At 39.0% G+C, this 17,241-nt stretch overlaps 1 protein-coding gene across 1 annotated transcript; it reads left to right on the top strand.

Moving 5' to 3' along the window:
* Positions 1-989: 989 nt before the first annotated feature.
* LOC149169358 (pleiotropic drug resistance protein 1-like) lies at positions 990-9,405 on the top strand. The gene is made up of 21 exons (XM_089428672.1): positions 990-1,535; positions 1,654-1,774; positions 1,867-1,955; positions 2,103-2,187; positions 2,724-2,883; positions 2,981-3,057; positions 3,157-3,210; positions 3,572-3,964; positions 4,071-4,352; positions 4,669-4,985; positions 5,089-5,249; positions 5,348-5,451; positions 5,543-5,687; positions 5,805-6,064; positions 6,206-6,538; positions 6,653-6,943; positions 7,234-7,451; positions 7,660-7,887; positions 7,991-8,162; positions 8,253-8,507; positions 8,849-9,405. Exons 1-21 carry the CDS (start codon positions 1,177-1,179, stop codon positions 9,116-9,118), a joined length of 4,374 nt encoding a protein of 1,457 aa, XP_089284798.1. The 5' UTR covers positions 990-1,176; the 3' UTR covers positions 9,119-9,405.
* The last annotated feature ends 7,836 nt before the right edge of the window (positions 9,406-17,241 follow it).

Genomic DNA, 17,241 nt, shown 5'->3' with positions numbered 1-17,241 from the left:
ATTAATACAATATTTTCTTAATATATAATTAATATATTAATATTTATTATTAGAAGTGTAATAGAAAGTTTATAAGTTAAGCTTATAATATGGGGTTTGATATTATGGTTTATAATATAATATATATTAAGATGATTTTTACCGTTTATATCAATAATATTTATTAATATGATTGTGCTAATAATAAAATACATGAAAATTTTGAATTATTTTTAAAACTAAATAGGTTAGTAGAAGGTCGATTAGATAATATCATTTGATGATGAAATACATGGAAGTTTTGTTTTTTTTGTAATAGTAAGTGTGTTACTAGATAAGATAATATCATTTGATGATACAATGGATGAACGTTTTGCTCTCATTTTCTTTTTAATTAATACTAAGTGGGTTGCTAGAACGTCGCTTAGATGTTTCCATGTTTTCCTCGAAGTTACCTGGCGGCAGTAGTCCACATGAGACAATGAACTTAGATTACACCATAATAGGAAACGTACAAATGGGGGCTTTTAAATCCCCTTCCCCTTCTAGAAGGGAGGACAGACAGCCTGCCGGGACCAGCCGGCTGCTTGCCAAGATTCGCAAGTGGTCTACAACGAACTTAGATTACATCCCCTTCTAGAAGGGAGGACAGACAGCCTGCCGGGACCAGCGGGCTGCTTTCTTTCGTTCAGTCCACACACGTACCCTGCAAATAAAATAATCCATAAATAACTGAACGGCGGCCATGTTTGACTATGTGATTAAAAGTCAAACTCCCGAAAGCAACGAAGGCGTTCCTGTCCACACAAGGCAAGAGAGCCCTCAACCATCCGTCAAATGCGACCAATTATTCCTTCCAGAGTGTGAGGTGTGGTGTGCCTCAGATTTGAAATTCCTACCCTCACCTCAGAATCTGACCATGGCGGTCGCAAGTTCGTTTGTAGTTACGTCAAATGAACACGTGGTATTTTTCGCCCCCGGTTTCTATATATAAATATATGCGCGTTACTAGGAACTACCCAATAAGCCTCTCATAGAAGCCCTTGGACAGGTTGGGTTCTCCAGCTATTGTAAGAAAGTGCAGAAGACATTGCCAGGGATTGATTCATTCACAGGGCCTGAAAATCTCTAAGTGGAATACCAAATCTTCTAAGTTGTTAACAGGATTTGATCTGCAATCTCTGGGGGGACTAAAATATGAGTTCGTCTATCAGCGAAGAGCCTGATGAAAAAACATGGACAGGCAGTCTGCGATCGGCGAGTACAAGATTGTTCGAGCGATCAGAGAGCGTTTTTTCTCAGTCTTCCAGTGTCCGCAAACGCCAGAATGACGAGGAAGCGCTCAAGTGGGCGGTTCTTGAAAAGCTGCCCACTTACGAGCGGTTAAGAACTGCGATTCTTGCAAATGTGAATGACAAAAAAGTAGTCGGTGTTGATCAGGTCGACGTTAGGGGTATCGAACCCGAGAATCGGCAGCAGTTGATGGAGAGGCTCGTCAAAGTTGCAGACGAAGATAATGAACGCTTTCTTCACAGGCTTCGAAAGAGGATCGACAGGTTTGAGAAGCTTATTATGTTGTTTTTTACAGAACCCAATTCCAGCAGTATTTAGCTTAGCTTTAGCTTGCCTTAGCTTAAATGAACATTTGTGGATTTTTTGGGCGGAATTCTGCAGCGTCGGCATCGTTTTGCCCGAGATCGAAGTTCGATACGAACATTTGAACATCGATGCAAATGCCTACGTAGGAAGCAGAGCACTGCCCACGCTTATCAACTACACTGCTAACGTGGTCGAGGTAGGTTTTTCATACCAAATGGACAAACTATGTGCAGATTATTATGCGTTTGTCGGATTTTTGTAACATCTAGAATTTATCTTGATTTCCAGGCAGTTTTAGGGTCGCTTCATTTGTACAACAGCAAGAAGGCAACCATGACAATTCTTCATGATGTCAGTGGCATCATCAAGCCCGGCAGGTAAAACGTAATTTAATTCTTGAATTGCTGCCAATTTCATCCCGATATCGCATTCTTTACCAGTTACAAATAAATGTGACTGAAATTCAATCTAAAAATCTTGCCTGCAAATCTCTAATCCTTTGAAGCTTTACGTATATTTGACAGGATGACGCTTCTTCTTGGACCGCCAGCCTCCGGCAAGACGACTTTGCTCAAGGCTCTGGCCGGAAAACTGGACAAAAGTCTGAAAGTATGCATCGATTTTATTCTATTCTTTTTAAAGTAATCAAAATTAGATCAAATTTATTCAAGATTCGGGTGAATTTAATAACTAAGTTAAGATGGGTTCACAGGGGGCGACTGGTCACCGGTTCAAATCCTGCCCCCACCAGTTTCAAATCCCTTTTATGTTCACACCTGCGTAGCATAAAAAAAAAACAACGCAGTTAAAATGGGTTAAGATCACACTTATTCAAGAATCGTATGAATTTTACTTATACCAGTTTAAATCTATCGAGCACTGGGTTGTGTTTTACAACCAATCTGATCGGCCAAAGAATCTTTTAAAGATCCAAGCATCGATGTAGTTTAATATTCTATTCTCTAATTTTTTTGGCTCAACTGTCATAGATCTCACTCAAATTGGATCGCAATTTATTTATTTATGTTTCACGCCTCTTTCCTCGCCGCGAAATCCACATCATTTCTTTTAAGTGCAGTAATAGATCCAGAGAAGCAACAACCAAGAAACGCTCTGAATAACCTAACCGTATTGTCCGGGTGCAGGTTACAGGTGGAGTAAACTACAATGGACATACCATGGATGAATTCGTGCCACAGAGAACATCCGCTTACATCAGCCAAAATGATTTGCACATTGGGGAAATGACTGTGAGAGAAACCTTAGACTTCTCTGCGCGGTGCCAAGGAGTCGGGTCGAGATATGGTATGACTGCCTTTTCTATTTCTGGATCTTGCTAAATCCGATGCTATAGATTTTTGTGTCTTCAGTTCGAATAATCCGCTCTCTCTCTCTTCTGTAGACGTATTAACTGAACTATTGAGGAGGGAAAAGGATCAGGGAATCAAACCAGATCGCGATATAGATGTCTTTATGAAGGTACAGTACAAGCAGCTGCTCTGAAATCCGTTAAGATTGAATTCAATTTAAATGCATTTCAATGAATTTACTGAGAATGGTTGACTATTTCTTGTGCAGGCCACTGCATTAGAGGGCCAGAAAGCCAACCTGCTTACGGACTATGTTCTGAAGGTATTTTGTTATAGCTGTTTTGTCAAATAAAATATGGTGTTGTTTTCCTGTTAACTAAAACGAGTCCTTTTATTAGAATTTTTCTAATAAAATTTTGTGATGAATCTGTTGTTCAGATTGCAACTTAACAATTAGAATAAAAAAATCTAAATTCTAAATAGCAGGTTAAAGTAGCTAGGATTTTAACATATAGCAGTTTAAAGTTGTTAATATTGCAGTATCAAAATGTTAGGAATTGTAAAATCGATCTTCAGGCCCCAAAAAGCGTGGGAAAAGAGGCCTTTTAGTTAAAATTTAACCTAGGATCAGTTTTCTTTGGATGAACCAACAATATTTGTATTGCTATTGATGGTTGGACCAGATCTTGGGGTTGGACATATGTGCGGACACACTGGTCGGAGATGCAATGCACAGGGGCATTTCCGGAGGGCAGAAGAAAAGAGTTACCACTGGGGAAATGATTGTTGGAGCTGCGAAAGCCCTGTTCATGGACGAGATTTCCACCGGCCTGGACAGCGCTACAACATACCAGATTGTTCGATGCCTACGCCAATATGTCCACGTTTTCAATTCGACGATGGTGGTGTCACTCCTGCAACCTGCCCCTGAGACCTTCGATCTCTTCGACGACATCATTCTACTTTCAGAAGGTCACGTTATTTACCAGGGTCCTCGAGAAAACATTCTCGAGTTCTTAGAGTCCATGGGATTTAAATGCCCTGAGAGGAAAGGTGTTGCAGATTTCTTGCAGGAGGTATCTTATTTTTTGCAATCTTCCTGAAATTATTATTCATCAGCTGTGACATTAAGATCAGGGTATCTGACAAATGTCATCGAATTGTATTGAATCGATTGAACAGGTGACTTCTCTCAAAGATCAAGAGCAGTACTGGGCAGACACAAGGCAAACATACCGTTATGTTCCAGTGAAGGAGTTTGCAGATGCATTCCAGTCTTTTCACATTGGGGCCGCACTGAATGCAGAGTTATCGGTTCCATACGATAGAAAGAAATGCCACCCGTCAGCTCTCACAACAGAGGAATACGGTTTGAACAAAATGGAACTTTTCAGAGCATGCTTTGATAGAGAAATTTTGCTGATTAAGAGAAGTTCGTTCGTCTATATCTTCAAAACTGTTCAGGTAATTCTTCATTGTTGTATTTTCTTATCAAAACTATCAGATGTTTTCTAGTTATTTCAAAGTGGTTTTTGTTTTACTGTAGATTTTCTACTTTCAAACAAATACAACTTGTTATTATGAAACTGATTTTTTTATTTTTAAATAATCCTACGTAAACCGTTTATCGGATTTACCTATTCTAAACTTCACTATATTTATTTGGGATATTTAAAGCTGAAATATGATTTCTCTTTGACAGATATTTATCATTGCTGGCATTGCCATGAGTGTATTTATTTGGGATATTTAAAGCTGAAATATGATTTCTCTTTGACAGATATTTGTCATTGCTAGCATTTCCATGAGTGTTTTCTTCCGTACCAATATGCATGACAGAAATTTGGCTGACGGAGCCATTTACTTTGGCGCACTTTTCAATGGTCTAGTAGTGGTGATGTTCAATGGCCTGGCAGAATTGTCGATGACAGTAGACAAGCTCCCAGTGTTTTACAAGCAGAGAGATTTCAAGTTCTACCCAGCCTGGGCTTATTCACTCCCAACATGGGTTATGAGAATTCCTATGTCCCTGTTGGAGTCTGTTTTGTGGATCATTATCACATATTATACCATAGGTTTTGCCCCAAATCCTCAGAGGTATAGTTTGATGATCTTGAAGCCCCACCTTCCTCTGTTCTGGTTGTGGTTTTTAATGCTCAAATCTAATGTCAAATTTCCTTGGTATTCTCTTCCCCTGCAGATTTTTCCGACAGTTTTTGATGCTCTTTACAGTCCATCAGATGTCTTTAGGCCTCTTTCGCTTTATAGCTGCCTTGGGACGCAATCGGATAGTGGCAAACACTTTCGGCTCGTTTGCCATCTTGATCATACTCGTTCTCGGAGGATTCATCATATCCAGAGGTATACTAGCTCTCAAGCTCAAACTGAAAAGAAAAGCTGTGCAAGCCACTTAATAACTATAAGTACTAATGTTTGGTGTTCGTGGTTTCCTATTGCAGATGATATTAAAGGATGGTGGATATGGGGTTACTGGCTTTCTCCTCTCATGTATGCTCAAAATGGAATTGCAGTAAATGAGTTTACGGCAACTAGATGGCAAAAGGTAAGTAAATTGCAGACTAGATGGTGCCTGCAATTGAAAACCGGTCGTGTGATAGAGGGAACTAATAATTTGCTTATTTAAAATGTTTCAGCCAAATGACAACGTTGGCGTCAACTTAATGAGATCCCGCGGCCTTTTTCCCGATAGCTACTGGTATTGGCTTTCGATTGGAGCCCTCGTGGGGTTCAATATTTTATTTAACATTCTCTACACACTGGCATTGCATTATCTAGATCGTAAGTCCTCTTGAACTTCTGCTCATGATTTTGGCTGATTTCAGTACTATACTTTGTATCTTGACGGGAATTCATATTTAGAAAACAAAATTAATGATGTTCTGTTTCTTTTTCCAGCTCTAGGAAAGCCTCAGGCATTAATTTCTGAAGATGATTTGAAACAAAAGCTGGCAGCTCAAACCGGGGTTGTGCAAAGAAACAGTATAAATGAAATGCAGACGATGCCAGGAGAAAACCATGAAGAGAATCAAGCTTCTGGTACGAACAATGCTGCTTCAAATTCTACACGAGAATCTGGAAAGAAAGGAATGGTTTTACCTTTTCAACCTCTGGCGATGGCTTTTGACAATGTCAATTACTTTGTAGACATGCCCTCAGTACGTTAAGCTTCCCATCCCTTTGAATTAATTACTATTAATAAGAAGATATTGGAAAACCTTTCTGTTTTCCCTTGTAATGGCTGTTAATAATTTGATTTTAAAGCTTGTCAGTAATTTTTACTGCTGTACATATTACAGGAAATGAGGCAACAAGGAATTGAAGAAAATAGACTCCAGTTATTGCGTGGAGTGAGTGGAACATTCAGGCCTGGTGTGCTCACTTGTTTAATGGGTGTGAGTGGAGCTGGAAAAACAACCCTAATGGATGTTCTTGCTGGAAGGAAAACTGGTGGATACATCGAAGGGTCCATCACCATCTCTGGTTATCCCAAAAAACAGGAAACCTTTGCTCGTATCTCGGGTTACTGCGAACAAACTGATATCCATTCTCCTTTCGTTACTGTTTATGAGTCACTGGTATACTCTGCCTGGCTTCGTCTCCCATCTGAGGTCGATACTGCATTAAGAAAGGTAATCCCTTTTCTCTAATATCGTCAAATCTCTAATTTAACAGCATTATCAAGTGTATTTATGTCGAAATGGAGTTCAATTTAACTGATGGGTATTGTATTGAAACATAAACAGACATTTGTGGATGAAGTTATGGATCTTGTGGAACTGAATAATCTGAGAGAAGCTCTGGTGGGGCTTCCTGGAGTGAACGGCCTGTCCACGGAACAGCGTAAGAGATTGACTATAGCAGTTGAATTGGTTGCAAATCCTTCAATAATCTTCATGGACGAGCCAACATCAGGACTGGATGCAAGAGCTGCTGCTATTGTGATGAGAACTGTCCGGAACACTGTGGACACAGGCCGAACTGTTGTTTGTACTATTCATCAACCCAGCATTGACATCTTTGAATCTTTCGATGAGGTATGTTCTGAAAATACACTCTCTCAAATCTATGGATCATTATTACAGTCAATGTTTATCTTTCAATCCACAATAAAATGCTAAATAGTTGGGTGGCTTTATACATCTTAAATTTCTTTATTTGATTGGTAAATTAAACTATATAACTATTCGGAATCTTCAGACACAAATGAAATGCCTCTTTTATAAATAATTTGTAAAAGAAACAAAATCCTTACAAAATAAGGAAACAGCTCCTAATGGTTCTTAGTGCTGAAGTGGTAATAAGAATGGATTTGCAAAATTTGCAGCTTGTGTTGATGAAGCGAGGAGGGCAGATGATATACGTTGGTCCTCTTGGCCACCATTCCCAAACACTGATCGACTATTTCGAGGCCATTCCAGGCGTTCCCAAAATCACGGAGGGATACAATCCTGCGACATGGATGCTTGAAGTGTCTTCTGTGGGCGCAGAATCGCGTCTTGGAACCGATTTTGCAGAAGCATACAGGAATTCATCCCTCTACCAGTAAGTCATTATCAGTACAAGTTTCTGAAAATTATATTAACAGTTTTGTTCTCATTTATTTAAAAATGCGATTACTTGTAATATAATATTGTTTTCATCAACAAATTTTATGTGTTCTTTTATACTTATATTTATCATCTCTATTTTTATCACTACCTAAATTATCTATTTTTCACATGACTTAACAAATTATATATTTTATATACAGACGAAATGAAGTTATAATCAAGGAACTGAGCGTGCCGGCTCCGGGAATGAAGGATTTACACTTCGAATCTCAATTTTCGCAACCTTTGATAATTCAATCCTGGGCCTGCTTGTGGAAGCAGCACTGGTCATACTGGAGAAACCCCGAGTACAATGCCATCCGTTTCTTTTTCACTTTGGTCACTTCTTTGCTTTTTGGTACCATCTTTTGGAGAATGGGTCAAAAGATGTAAGAAATTATACCTTGAAGCCTTTACAACATTTGGATGCTTATTATCGTTACAAGCTGCAATATCATCTTTTTAATTTGTGATATGAATGCATTATTGCAGACAGGAGCAACAAAAAGTTTTGAATGCTATGGGATCACTGTTCTCGGCTGTGTTATTCATAGGTGTGAGCAATGCTTCTTCAGTCCAACCTGTAGTGGACGTTGAAAGGACAGTCTTTTACAGAGAAAAGGCAGCCGGGATGTACTCTGCTATGCCTTATGCCCTCGCACAAGTAAACCCCCAATTCATTTCATCCCTCCCATTAATGGCTAAAAGCTTTCTGAATTCTTCTCGTCCCTAATGTGTCAATGATGTTATGCAGGTATTGATCGAAGTGCCATATGTATTTGTTCAAGCGGCGGTGTATGGAGTGATCGTGTACTCGATGGTCAACTTCCAATGGCAGGCAGACAAGTTCTTCTGGTTTCTCTTCTTCATGTTCTTCACATTTTTGTACTACACATACTACGGAATGATGACAGTAGCTCTGACTCCTAATGTCAACGTAGCTGCCATTGTCTCCTCGGCTTTCTATTCCATCTGGATGCTTTTCTGCGGTTTCATAATCCCTCGTCCGGTAAGAAATCATGGTTTTAATCACTACAAATCCAACAATAATATTCCAAAGTATACAACGATTAATTGACGTAACTTGTTTGTCAGAGCTCACCTGTTTCCCCGATACCTCACCAAACTTCAATATTCTACTTTTACAAAATTCCATCAATTGCTTTTTTTTGCCAATCCAAGTCTGCCAAGATTCATGCAATACTTGCTCATTCAACTGTGTATATCTGAACATTAAGACCATAACAAACATAGATGGACACATATTGCTTGTGCTGCATTCTATTACAGTTTTTTGTCAGGATTCAATTCAATTAATACCTCTAACAATACTTAATAAATTTGATGCAGAAAATTCCGGTGTGGTGGAGATGGTACTACTGGGCATGCCCTGTTGCATGGACTCTGTACGGTTTGATAGCATCACAGTTTGGGGATTATGAAAATCTCATGACTAAAACAGACGGCACTAAAGAGCCATTGAAACAGTTTATCAAAAGTTATTTTGGATTCAGACACAGCTTCTTGGGACCTGTTGCAGTTGTGACAGCAGGATGGAGCATTCTCTTCGCATTCATCTTTGCCATATCCATCAAAAAGCTCAACTTCCAGTCAAGATAGTCACTGAAATATCAAATATTATTTTTTCAATGTAACCTGTATATCTTATTGATGGGTGCCAGTAACAAATGTCCAATCCGATCGATCGTATTACAGAGTACAAGGAGACGGATTATAGGTGTGTATATATATATATATATATACCACCATATGTCCTATTCTATTTAAGGATATTTCTTTTCCGTAAGGGATATAGCTTGTCGCCCCTGGATATAAAGGGGCACCGGATTCTGCAAATCCCAGGTATCATTTTTCAGTCAATTTTTAATGAAAAGACGCACGATTGGTCAATTGAGTGCACATTGTTTTTTAATTCACTGTTAATTAGTTAAATAAATTGCATGACAGTAAGATAGTTGATGTCATTAACTATTTTTGGTCAGAGGTCAGAATTTTGACCTGCAACCATATGACAAAAGAATGGACAAGAAATTTCGCTTGTGATGGATGCAACTCAATTTTGACAGCAAAATATGTGGAAAACGTTTAATTGTGATTTCATGTGAAAAATCATAGGCAAGAAACAACAAATGTTACATTCAAATGTCTATTTGCGTTTTCTATAATGAATTTAGACTTTCGGCAACTAACATAGATATACGGGATATAGATATAAAGTTTCATAATGAGTTTTCATAATAATTAACTGCTGATAAAGTTTCATAATGAGTTTTCATAATAATTAACTGCTGATAATAAACGGTATGTTTTAAATGGTTTATAATTAATAAAATTAAGAAAATGAAAATATAAAGTTTAGTTATTAAAATATAAATTAATTTAAAATATTTTTAAGTGTTTAAAGTAATTGACAATTGGGTTGATTTCATATCGGCCTAATATGGATCATCATTTATGGGTTTTTAAAGATGGTAAAATTGTATCTTTTTTTATAAGGTTTTTAATTATTTTAACAATTTATATGTGACGAAAAATACCAAATTAATCACATTGTATCATTCACAAATAAAACTGCGAAAAATAAATAATGCTAGAACTGAGAAAATACTAGCGCACACACACACAATGACACCGTTATTTTTTGACAAATGTCCCTAGAAAAACCCAATGTGGGAAAACCAATGCAACAAATGAGGGTTTTATTATTATGCACCAGTGAATTCTGAGTACAATAATTTGGATGCTAAATCTGGCCATCCTACAAAAAAAAATACTGGCAAAAATCTAGTGAATATTTTTCCTCACTCCATAGAAAAATCTGGCACTGAAGATTGGCCTTTGAAACCCTCTACGAATTCCCTTGTGTCACCCTCTATGTGGGATCTGTGCAGACTCTAATTTGTACAACCTGGATCTCAATCTGAGCACTAAGTACCTGTGACAGGACATTCATGCATCTGAAGGCATGCTACATATGCATGAAAGCCATACATATCCATGCATATTCCGGCAACTCGATCACCCTACCTCCGGCAAGCTCCAGTATTCAATGTATCTGCGACCACTGTCAGACCTGTCCCGTCTCCTCCTGCAACCTCCGTTGGCTTCCTCGTCTACCACCGTTTTCCAAATTCCGTTTTATTTTGAATTTAGTAAAGGCGCTAAAGGAATTCAAATTTGAATTTTGAATTTGTAATTTCGTTCCGTCCATATTTTATTTGGTTAGAAGGCGGCTTTTTGGCTCGTGGTTCATGTTTGTTTTTTTGAAGGGGAGCCGCTGAACACATTATTCCTTGGCACCGATTAAGTGGGTTGATTGCAAGATTTTTAGATTGGGATCTGCCTCTGAGCAAACCCCAATTCCTAGCTGCAACCTTGGGAAATTTCAGAAGAGCTATGAGGAAGAAGCTTACAGTGAGTTATTTAAACTAGAATAGTGTCAGTTGTTGCCGTCCCATTTTACACAGAGAACAGTGGTCTTGACGAACCAAGGTGATGATAAGGCAAAGGCAATGTTTTGGCATCTATTTGATTTTATCGATTTGCACATTATTTCAATAGAACTTCACGGAAAAATTGACACATTTGGGGCATGTTGTATTCATTTTCTAGTTATGTATTTGGGCATTTTTTCAATAAAATAAGAGTTATCTCTCTATTGAATTATATTGATGGGTTCAAAGATCAATCTAGTGGTCGTGGAGATTATGACCAAAAAACACTCTATGCTATCATAGTCAGCCTTACTGAACGCGACCGCCAAGCAGTCAAGTGCCAACACTAATCACGACAACAACATTGAAGAATTATTTCCTCTGCAGCAACGAATTGAGTCCACTAAGAGACACCATTGAAGAATTATTTTCTCTGCTACAATGAATTGAGTCCACCAAGAGACATGGCTTGACAAGCAGCGGGGTTAATCGCTAAGAAACTGTTGCAAAATGCAGCGAGGTGGGGAAGGCCAATGATGCCAAAGCCGTTATGTGCCCCGCTAAGAAACTGCTGCAAAATGCAGCTAGGTGGGGAAGGCCAATGATGCCAAAGCCGTTATGTTTCAGGTATTGTGGTGCCTTTCATTCGAGTGGCAGAATTTTTTACCCCACGACAATGAAAGACATGACGTCGACTGGAAGGCAAACTAATAGGACTTGAAGGGAGAGAGCGTGAGCGATAGAAAATTCTTGGTTGAGACAGATCTAGAAGGGGAGAAAAGTTTCGATCTGAATTTACCATTAACGTTAATGGCCCTGTGATTACGTCAAGTAATACACTATTAATTGACATAATTTTTTGTTGAAATATTAATTTCCCCTGCTGTGTACTGTTTCCAGAAAACTAGTACGCTTCCCAGCACAAATTAAAACAGCAGACACCTGGACAGCACTTTTGCCAAAGCAATTTTTTCCTGCAGCAGATAGAGCCGTGCGATATGGATGGGCAGCTGTCCGATTGAATGTACAGGGCCTGCAGCAATGAATTTGACGTGAAGTTAAATCTTCATTGACAGCCAGATTTATCAGTCAAGCGATAAATGAAATTTAATGCGGTTGACAGAGTTGGTAAAAATGGTAAACAACAGGTTTTATTGCAGACATGGGGAATGTACCGCAACATCCAGAAATCTCAGGAATTAGATTTATTTGTCTGCTGCTCCATACCTTGTCTTAATTTCCAGTCTTGTCATAATAATTTTAAGCAGTTTTTCTGGTGTGTTGTTTTTAATGTAATGAGCAGCAGCATAGAAGCAGAGCGATAGTAGTGTTAATCTCTTAGCAATACAGTGCAGCAGCACTCGAATGTAATTTCTGTGTTTTGAAAAAGAATGTGCAGCAGCACGAGCTCAGATGAATGAAGCTTTCATGCACAGCAGTGCAGGGACTGTAAATGAAATGTAAGAGAGAAGCGCAGCAACGCTTGAATGTGATTGTGTGCTGCAGAGAAGAGTAGAAGCAGCAACGAAGGCACATCAGTGCAGAAAAGTAGACACAGCAGTGTGTAAGTTTTTTGAGGAACAGAGACAGAGCTCTCTTTGTAATGCACAGCAGTGCAGAAGTTTTTTTTTTGTTACAGCAGCATTTTACAGCAGCGTTAGAAGCAGCAGCAGCAGCTGAAGAACCACACAGAGCAGAGGAAAGCACGCAGCAGCGTGAAGAGGAAGAAGAATAATTTCAGAACAGTGAAATGCACAGCAGTGCAGAGATTTGAATGTAATTTGTTTTTTTTATGTTCATCTGTGTGGAACAGAATCTTTCCTTAGTGAATTTCTGAAGTAGATGTTCAGCAATAGAAGTTTTGAAATTCCCTCTGTATGAGGAAGACAAATCTGTAACAGTTAGTTTATTTTGATAAATACAAGTTAAATTTTTCCTGTTGCTGTTACACCGTCACCGTTGCTGAAACACCTCGTAACTCAAAAATTACTTGACGTCAAAAGTTTACGTTGCTGAAACACGACGATCAGCGTTGCTGAAACACCTGTTTCAGCAACTGAAAAAAAACTGTGTTGCTGAAACACCGTTTCCAGCAAACGAATTTTTCTGTTTTTCTGTGTAAAAACAGAGTGCGATTTTTGTCTGTTTGTTATGGGATTTATCAGAAAATTCCAACATGGTATCAGAGCTAGTCCAGGCTCTTTGAAGTGTCAAAGAAGCTGAAGGAAGGGTTTATTGCGGTAGCAACTTCACCAGCAGAGTGAAGGCTCAGCTAAGAAAGGATCCAGGTATTTCTCAGATTAATTTTTTGAGTTATTATTGAAGAAACAGTCAGTGATTTAAAAAACACAGTCAAGTATTTGAAGCCTAGTTAAGAATGGCAAAATCAAAGAAGAAAGCCTCCAAGCCTGTTAAAAATGTGTCTCCCTCCTCTACTAAACTAGAAGGCAATCCATTAGAATACATTTTGTTTGAAACCCCAAAGTTTGATGGAAACTTTGATGTATGGGAAATAAAGATGAGAGCTTTCCTAATGTTTGAAGGGATTGAAGTCTGGGAGTCAGTGATTGATGACAGCAAGATGGATAAAGAATCCATGGAGTATGATGCACAAGCAGCAAAGACTATCTTGGATGGACTCCCTGATTCTGTGAAGAAGAATCTAGGAAAATATTCATCAGCAAAGGATATATGGGACAGACTGCATGACCTTCATGCAAAGGGAGCACTGACCATGACAATGAGTCAAGAAGAACCCATCATAGAAGCTGAGAATGAAAAGCTTGACCTCATCAAGCTTCAAGTAAAAGAAAGGGATGAAGAGCTAGCCAAGCTCAAGAAGGAGCTTGACCAATGCAAGAGGAAACATCATGAAGAAGTCATATCTATGACAAATCAACTGAATGAAGCAAAGAAGCAGGCAGATGTCTTGTCAAGTCAACTTGAACAAAGGCACATAAGAGTGAACAAACTTGTAGAAGAGATTGGACTGTACAAGGCAGAGGTTTCCTCCCTTAAGTCCGAACTACAAGAAGCCAAGAAGCAGACAAAAGGAGCTGAAAAGAAAGTGAAGAGCAGTCAAGCAAAAGATGAAGAAATCTCCAAAATGAAGACAGAGATTATCTCCTTCAAAATAGTAGCAGCTGAAGCTACTCGTAGCAAGGAAGAAACTGAGGGACAACTAGCAGAGAAAAATAATGAGTGTGAAAAGTTGGAAGAAGAGATTGTCCTCCTCAGGAAGAAGGTTGAAGGGATGAACAAGATCATGAAGAGCTCTCAAGCCTTGGATGATATGCTCAGCTATCACAGATCTCCATATGATAAATCAGGACTTGGGTATGTAGGTGAACCCTCAAACAAGGATGAAGATGCTTTAAGCAAAGGAGATGTGAAGAAGCCAGAAAGAAGGTATGATGCTCCTAGTTCCAGCAAAGGCAAGGAGAAAAATGAAGGCTGCAATAGAAGAAATCCTGCTCCAAGCATAAAACCAGCTCCAAGAAGAAATGTAGCTGATGTCAAAGAGGCAAGATGCAATGGTCATCAACAAAGGATCTCAAGGCAGCAAGGCTTCAGAAGTACATCAAGGAAACCTCCATCTCCCAGGTACCAAAGTTCATTTTTTGGTTATTGTTATGCTTGTTCAAACTTTGGTCATATGGCAAAAGACTGTAGAGCATTTCATGGAGATAGATGTTGTGGTCCCCGACAATCTCCAAGAAATAATTTCACAAGAAGAAATCATGAATTCTTATTCATGAATAAAGTTGAATGCTTCAAGTGTCATAACATTGGGCATATGGCACGTGATTGTAACTTAACATGGGCTCCTATGCAAGCTAGACCCATGCAAAAGAAAAAAGTTACACAAGTATGGAGAAGGAAGGAAATACAGTCAGAAAGTCTCTTGAGCTCTCCAGCCGATCTAAGTTTCTTTTGAGAAGATTCTGCTGAAAGAAGATAAAGCATACACTAAAGGGGAGCTTGTAATTTTTATTGCTGAACTGTATTAACAGTGATTCTTTAATCAAGACCTTTTATAAAAGAAAAATATGAAGTTAAATCTGCCATAACAGCAGAAAAGAAATGGGGGCAGCGCTCAAATGTAAAGAGCAGCAGCGCAAGAAGAAAAATATGCAAAGCAAGAAGACCCTCACAGCAGTGGGAAGACAGAACATAAAACAACAGTTTTGAATTTTTGTTATGGAGCACATGCATTGAAATGCATAGCAATGGAAGGAATTTTCCTTCTATGTAATGTGAGAGAACATACTCACAGCAGAGTGAGTACAATACACAGCAGTAAAAAAATGTAATGTTTTTCTTCATATGCAATGCAGCATGCAAAGAAATGCATAAAGAAAAACAGGGACAACAGATTTTTAAATGCACATGGAATGAATGAGAATGTGTGTGGCAGCAGAAAGTCAAAGGAACTGCACAGCAGTGCATTGTGTAAAAAAATGAAGACTAAGATTGTGTGAAGCAAGGGTGCATAAGAAAATGCAGCAGCATGAAATTTTTGTTGAAGAAATGAAAGGTAATGGCACAGCAGCAGTGCGAGTGTAATCAATGAAGGGGAGCACGCAGTGCGTATTTTTGTTGTTAAATGTGAAAGGAATGCGCAGCAGCGCAAGAGCAATTTGAGAAGTTATTTTATGCACAACAGTGCAGTGATAGAGAGAGTGCTGAAACAGCAGTTGCTGAGACAGAGTTGCTGAGACAGCATAATGAGACAGAGTTGCTGAGACAGCAATGCTGAGACAGAGTTGCTGAAACAGAGTGCTGATAGAGAGTTGCTGAGATAGCAGTGCTAAGACAGCTGTATATGCAGCAGCATAAATGTATTGAAAGTTTTACACACAGCAGTGTAATGTTTTTCAGGAGAAGACAGAGTCTGTAATGAATAGCAGTGTAGAGCATATTGCAACCTGAGTGCCATTGTGAAGAGCAATGCGAATGAAGATATTTTCACACACAGCAGTGTAAAATATCAGGCAGACACAGTAGTGTCAATTTGGACAGATTGAAGTGCCTCTGAAGCAGGCATGTTGAAATCCCTCTGTTAAGAGGAAGATGCTCTCGCTGTGTTTTGGAGCAGCAATGCATTCTACAGGCGTGTTTCAGCAACTGTCTGCCAGATGCTGAAACACGTGTTTCAGCAACAGACTGTGTGACTGAAACTGTGTGTTTCAGCAACAGCCTGTGTGGCTGAAACTGTAATTTTCTGAGATAACAGAAATTGGTTGTGGAACTGAAGCGTTCCTTGGTGAATCCCTCTGTTGAGAGGAAGATGCTTTTCAGCATAGTCACAGGTGAATCCCTCTGTCAAGAGGAAGGTGCTCTTCAGCACATTGTTATGGTGAATCCCTCTGTCATGAGGAAGGTGCTCTTAAGCAGAGTCTCAGGTAAACCCCTCTATTAAGAGGAAGACAATTTTAATTGGTTGTGGAACTGCATCAGAAGCAGTTGGTGAATTCCTCTATGTGAGGAAGTGTTTGGGTACGACAAAATGCCCAGCAGTTGAAATTAAAGGGGAGTGTTGAAATATTAATTTCCCCTGCTGCGTACTGTTTCCAGAAAACTAGTACGCTTCCCAGCACAAATTAAAACAGCAGACACCTGGACAGCACTTTTGCCAAAGCAATTTTTTCCTGCAGCAGATAGAGCCGTGCGATATGGATGGGCAGCTGTCCGATTGAATGTACAGGGCCTGCAGCAATGAATTTGACGTGAAGTTAAATCTTCATTGACAGCCAGATTTATCAGTCAAGCGATAAATGAAATTTAATGTGGTTGACAGAGTTGGTAAAAATGGTAAACAACAGGTTTTATTGCAGACATGGGGAATGTACCGCAACATCTAGAAATCTCAGGAATTAGATTTATTTGTCTGCTGCTCCATACCTTGTCTTAATTTCCAGTCTTGTCATAATAATTTTAACCAAGTTTTTCTGGTGTGTTTTTTTTAATGTAATGAGCAGCAGCATAGAAGCAGAGCGATAGTAGTGTTAATCTCTTAGCAATACAGTGCAGCAGCACTCGAATGTAATTTCTGTGTTTTGAAAAAGAATGTGCAGCAGCACGAGCTTAGATGAATGAAGCTTTCATGCACAGCAGTGCAGGGACTGTAAATGAAATGTAAGAGAGAAGCGCAGCAACGCTTGAATGTGATTGTGTGCTGCAGAGAAGAGTAGAAGCAGCAACGAAGGCACATCAGTGCAGAAAAGTAGACACAGCAGTGCAGAAGTTTTTTTTTTGTTACAGCAGCATTTTACAGCAGCGTTAGAA

Source organism: Pinus tabuliformis, chromosome 4_2, assembly GCF_031772625.1.
Source record: "Pinus tabuliformis cultivar Carrire ecotype Pingquan chromosome 4_2, CPIR1, whole genome shotgun sequence".
Classification (NCBI taxonomy): domain Eukaryota; kingdom Viridiplantae; phylum Streptophyta; class Pinopsida; order Pinales; family Pinaceae; genus Pinus; species Pinus tabuliformis.
The sequence above is the reverse complement of the archived record's forward strand: the minus strand, read 5'-3'. Positions and strand labels throughout refer to the sequence as shown.

What these genes read in the sequence shown, in the direction of transcription:
- LOC149169358 (XM_089428672.1), top strand. Translation starts at nt 1,177, where the DNA reads ATGAGTTCGTCTATCAGCGAAGAGCCTGATGAAAAAACATGGACAGGC. An exon ending in ACACTGCTAACGTGGTCGAG is followed by an intron (nt 1,775 to 1,866) that starts GTAGGTTTTTCA and finishes CTTGATTTCCAG; the next exon opens with GCAGTTTTAGGGTCGCTTCA. An exon ending in AGGATTCATCATATCCAGAG is followed by an intron (nt 5,250 to 5,347) that starts GTATACTAGCTC and finishes TTCCTATTGCAG; the next exon opens with ATGATATTAAAGGATGGTGG.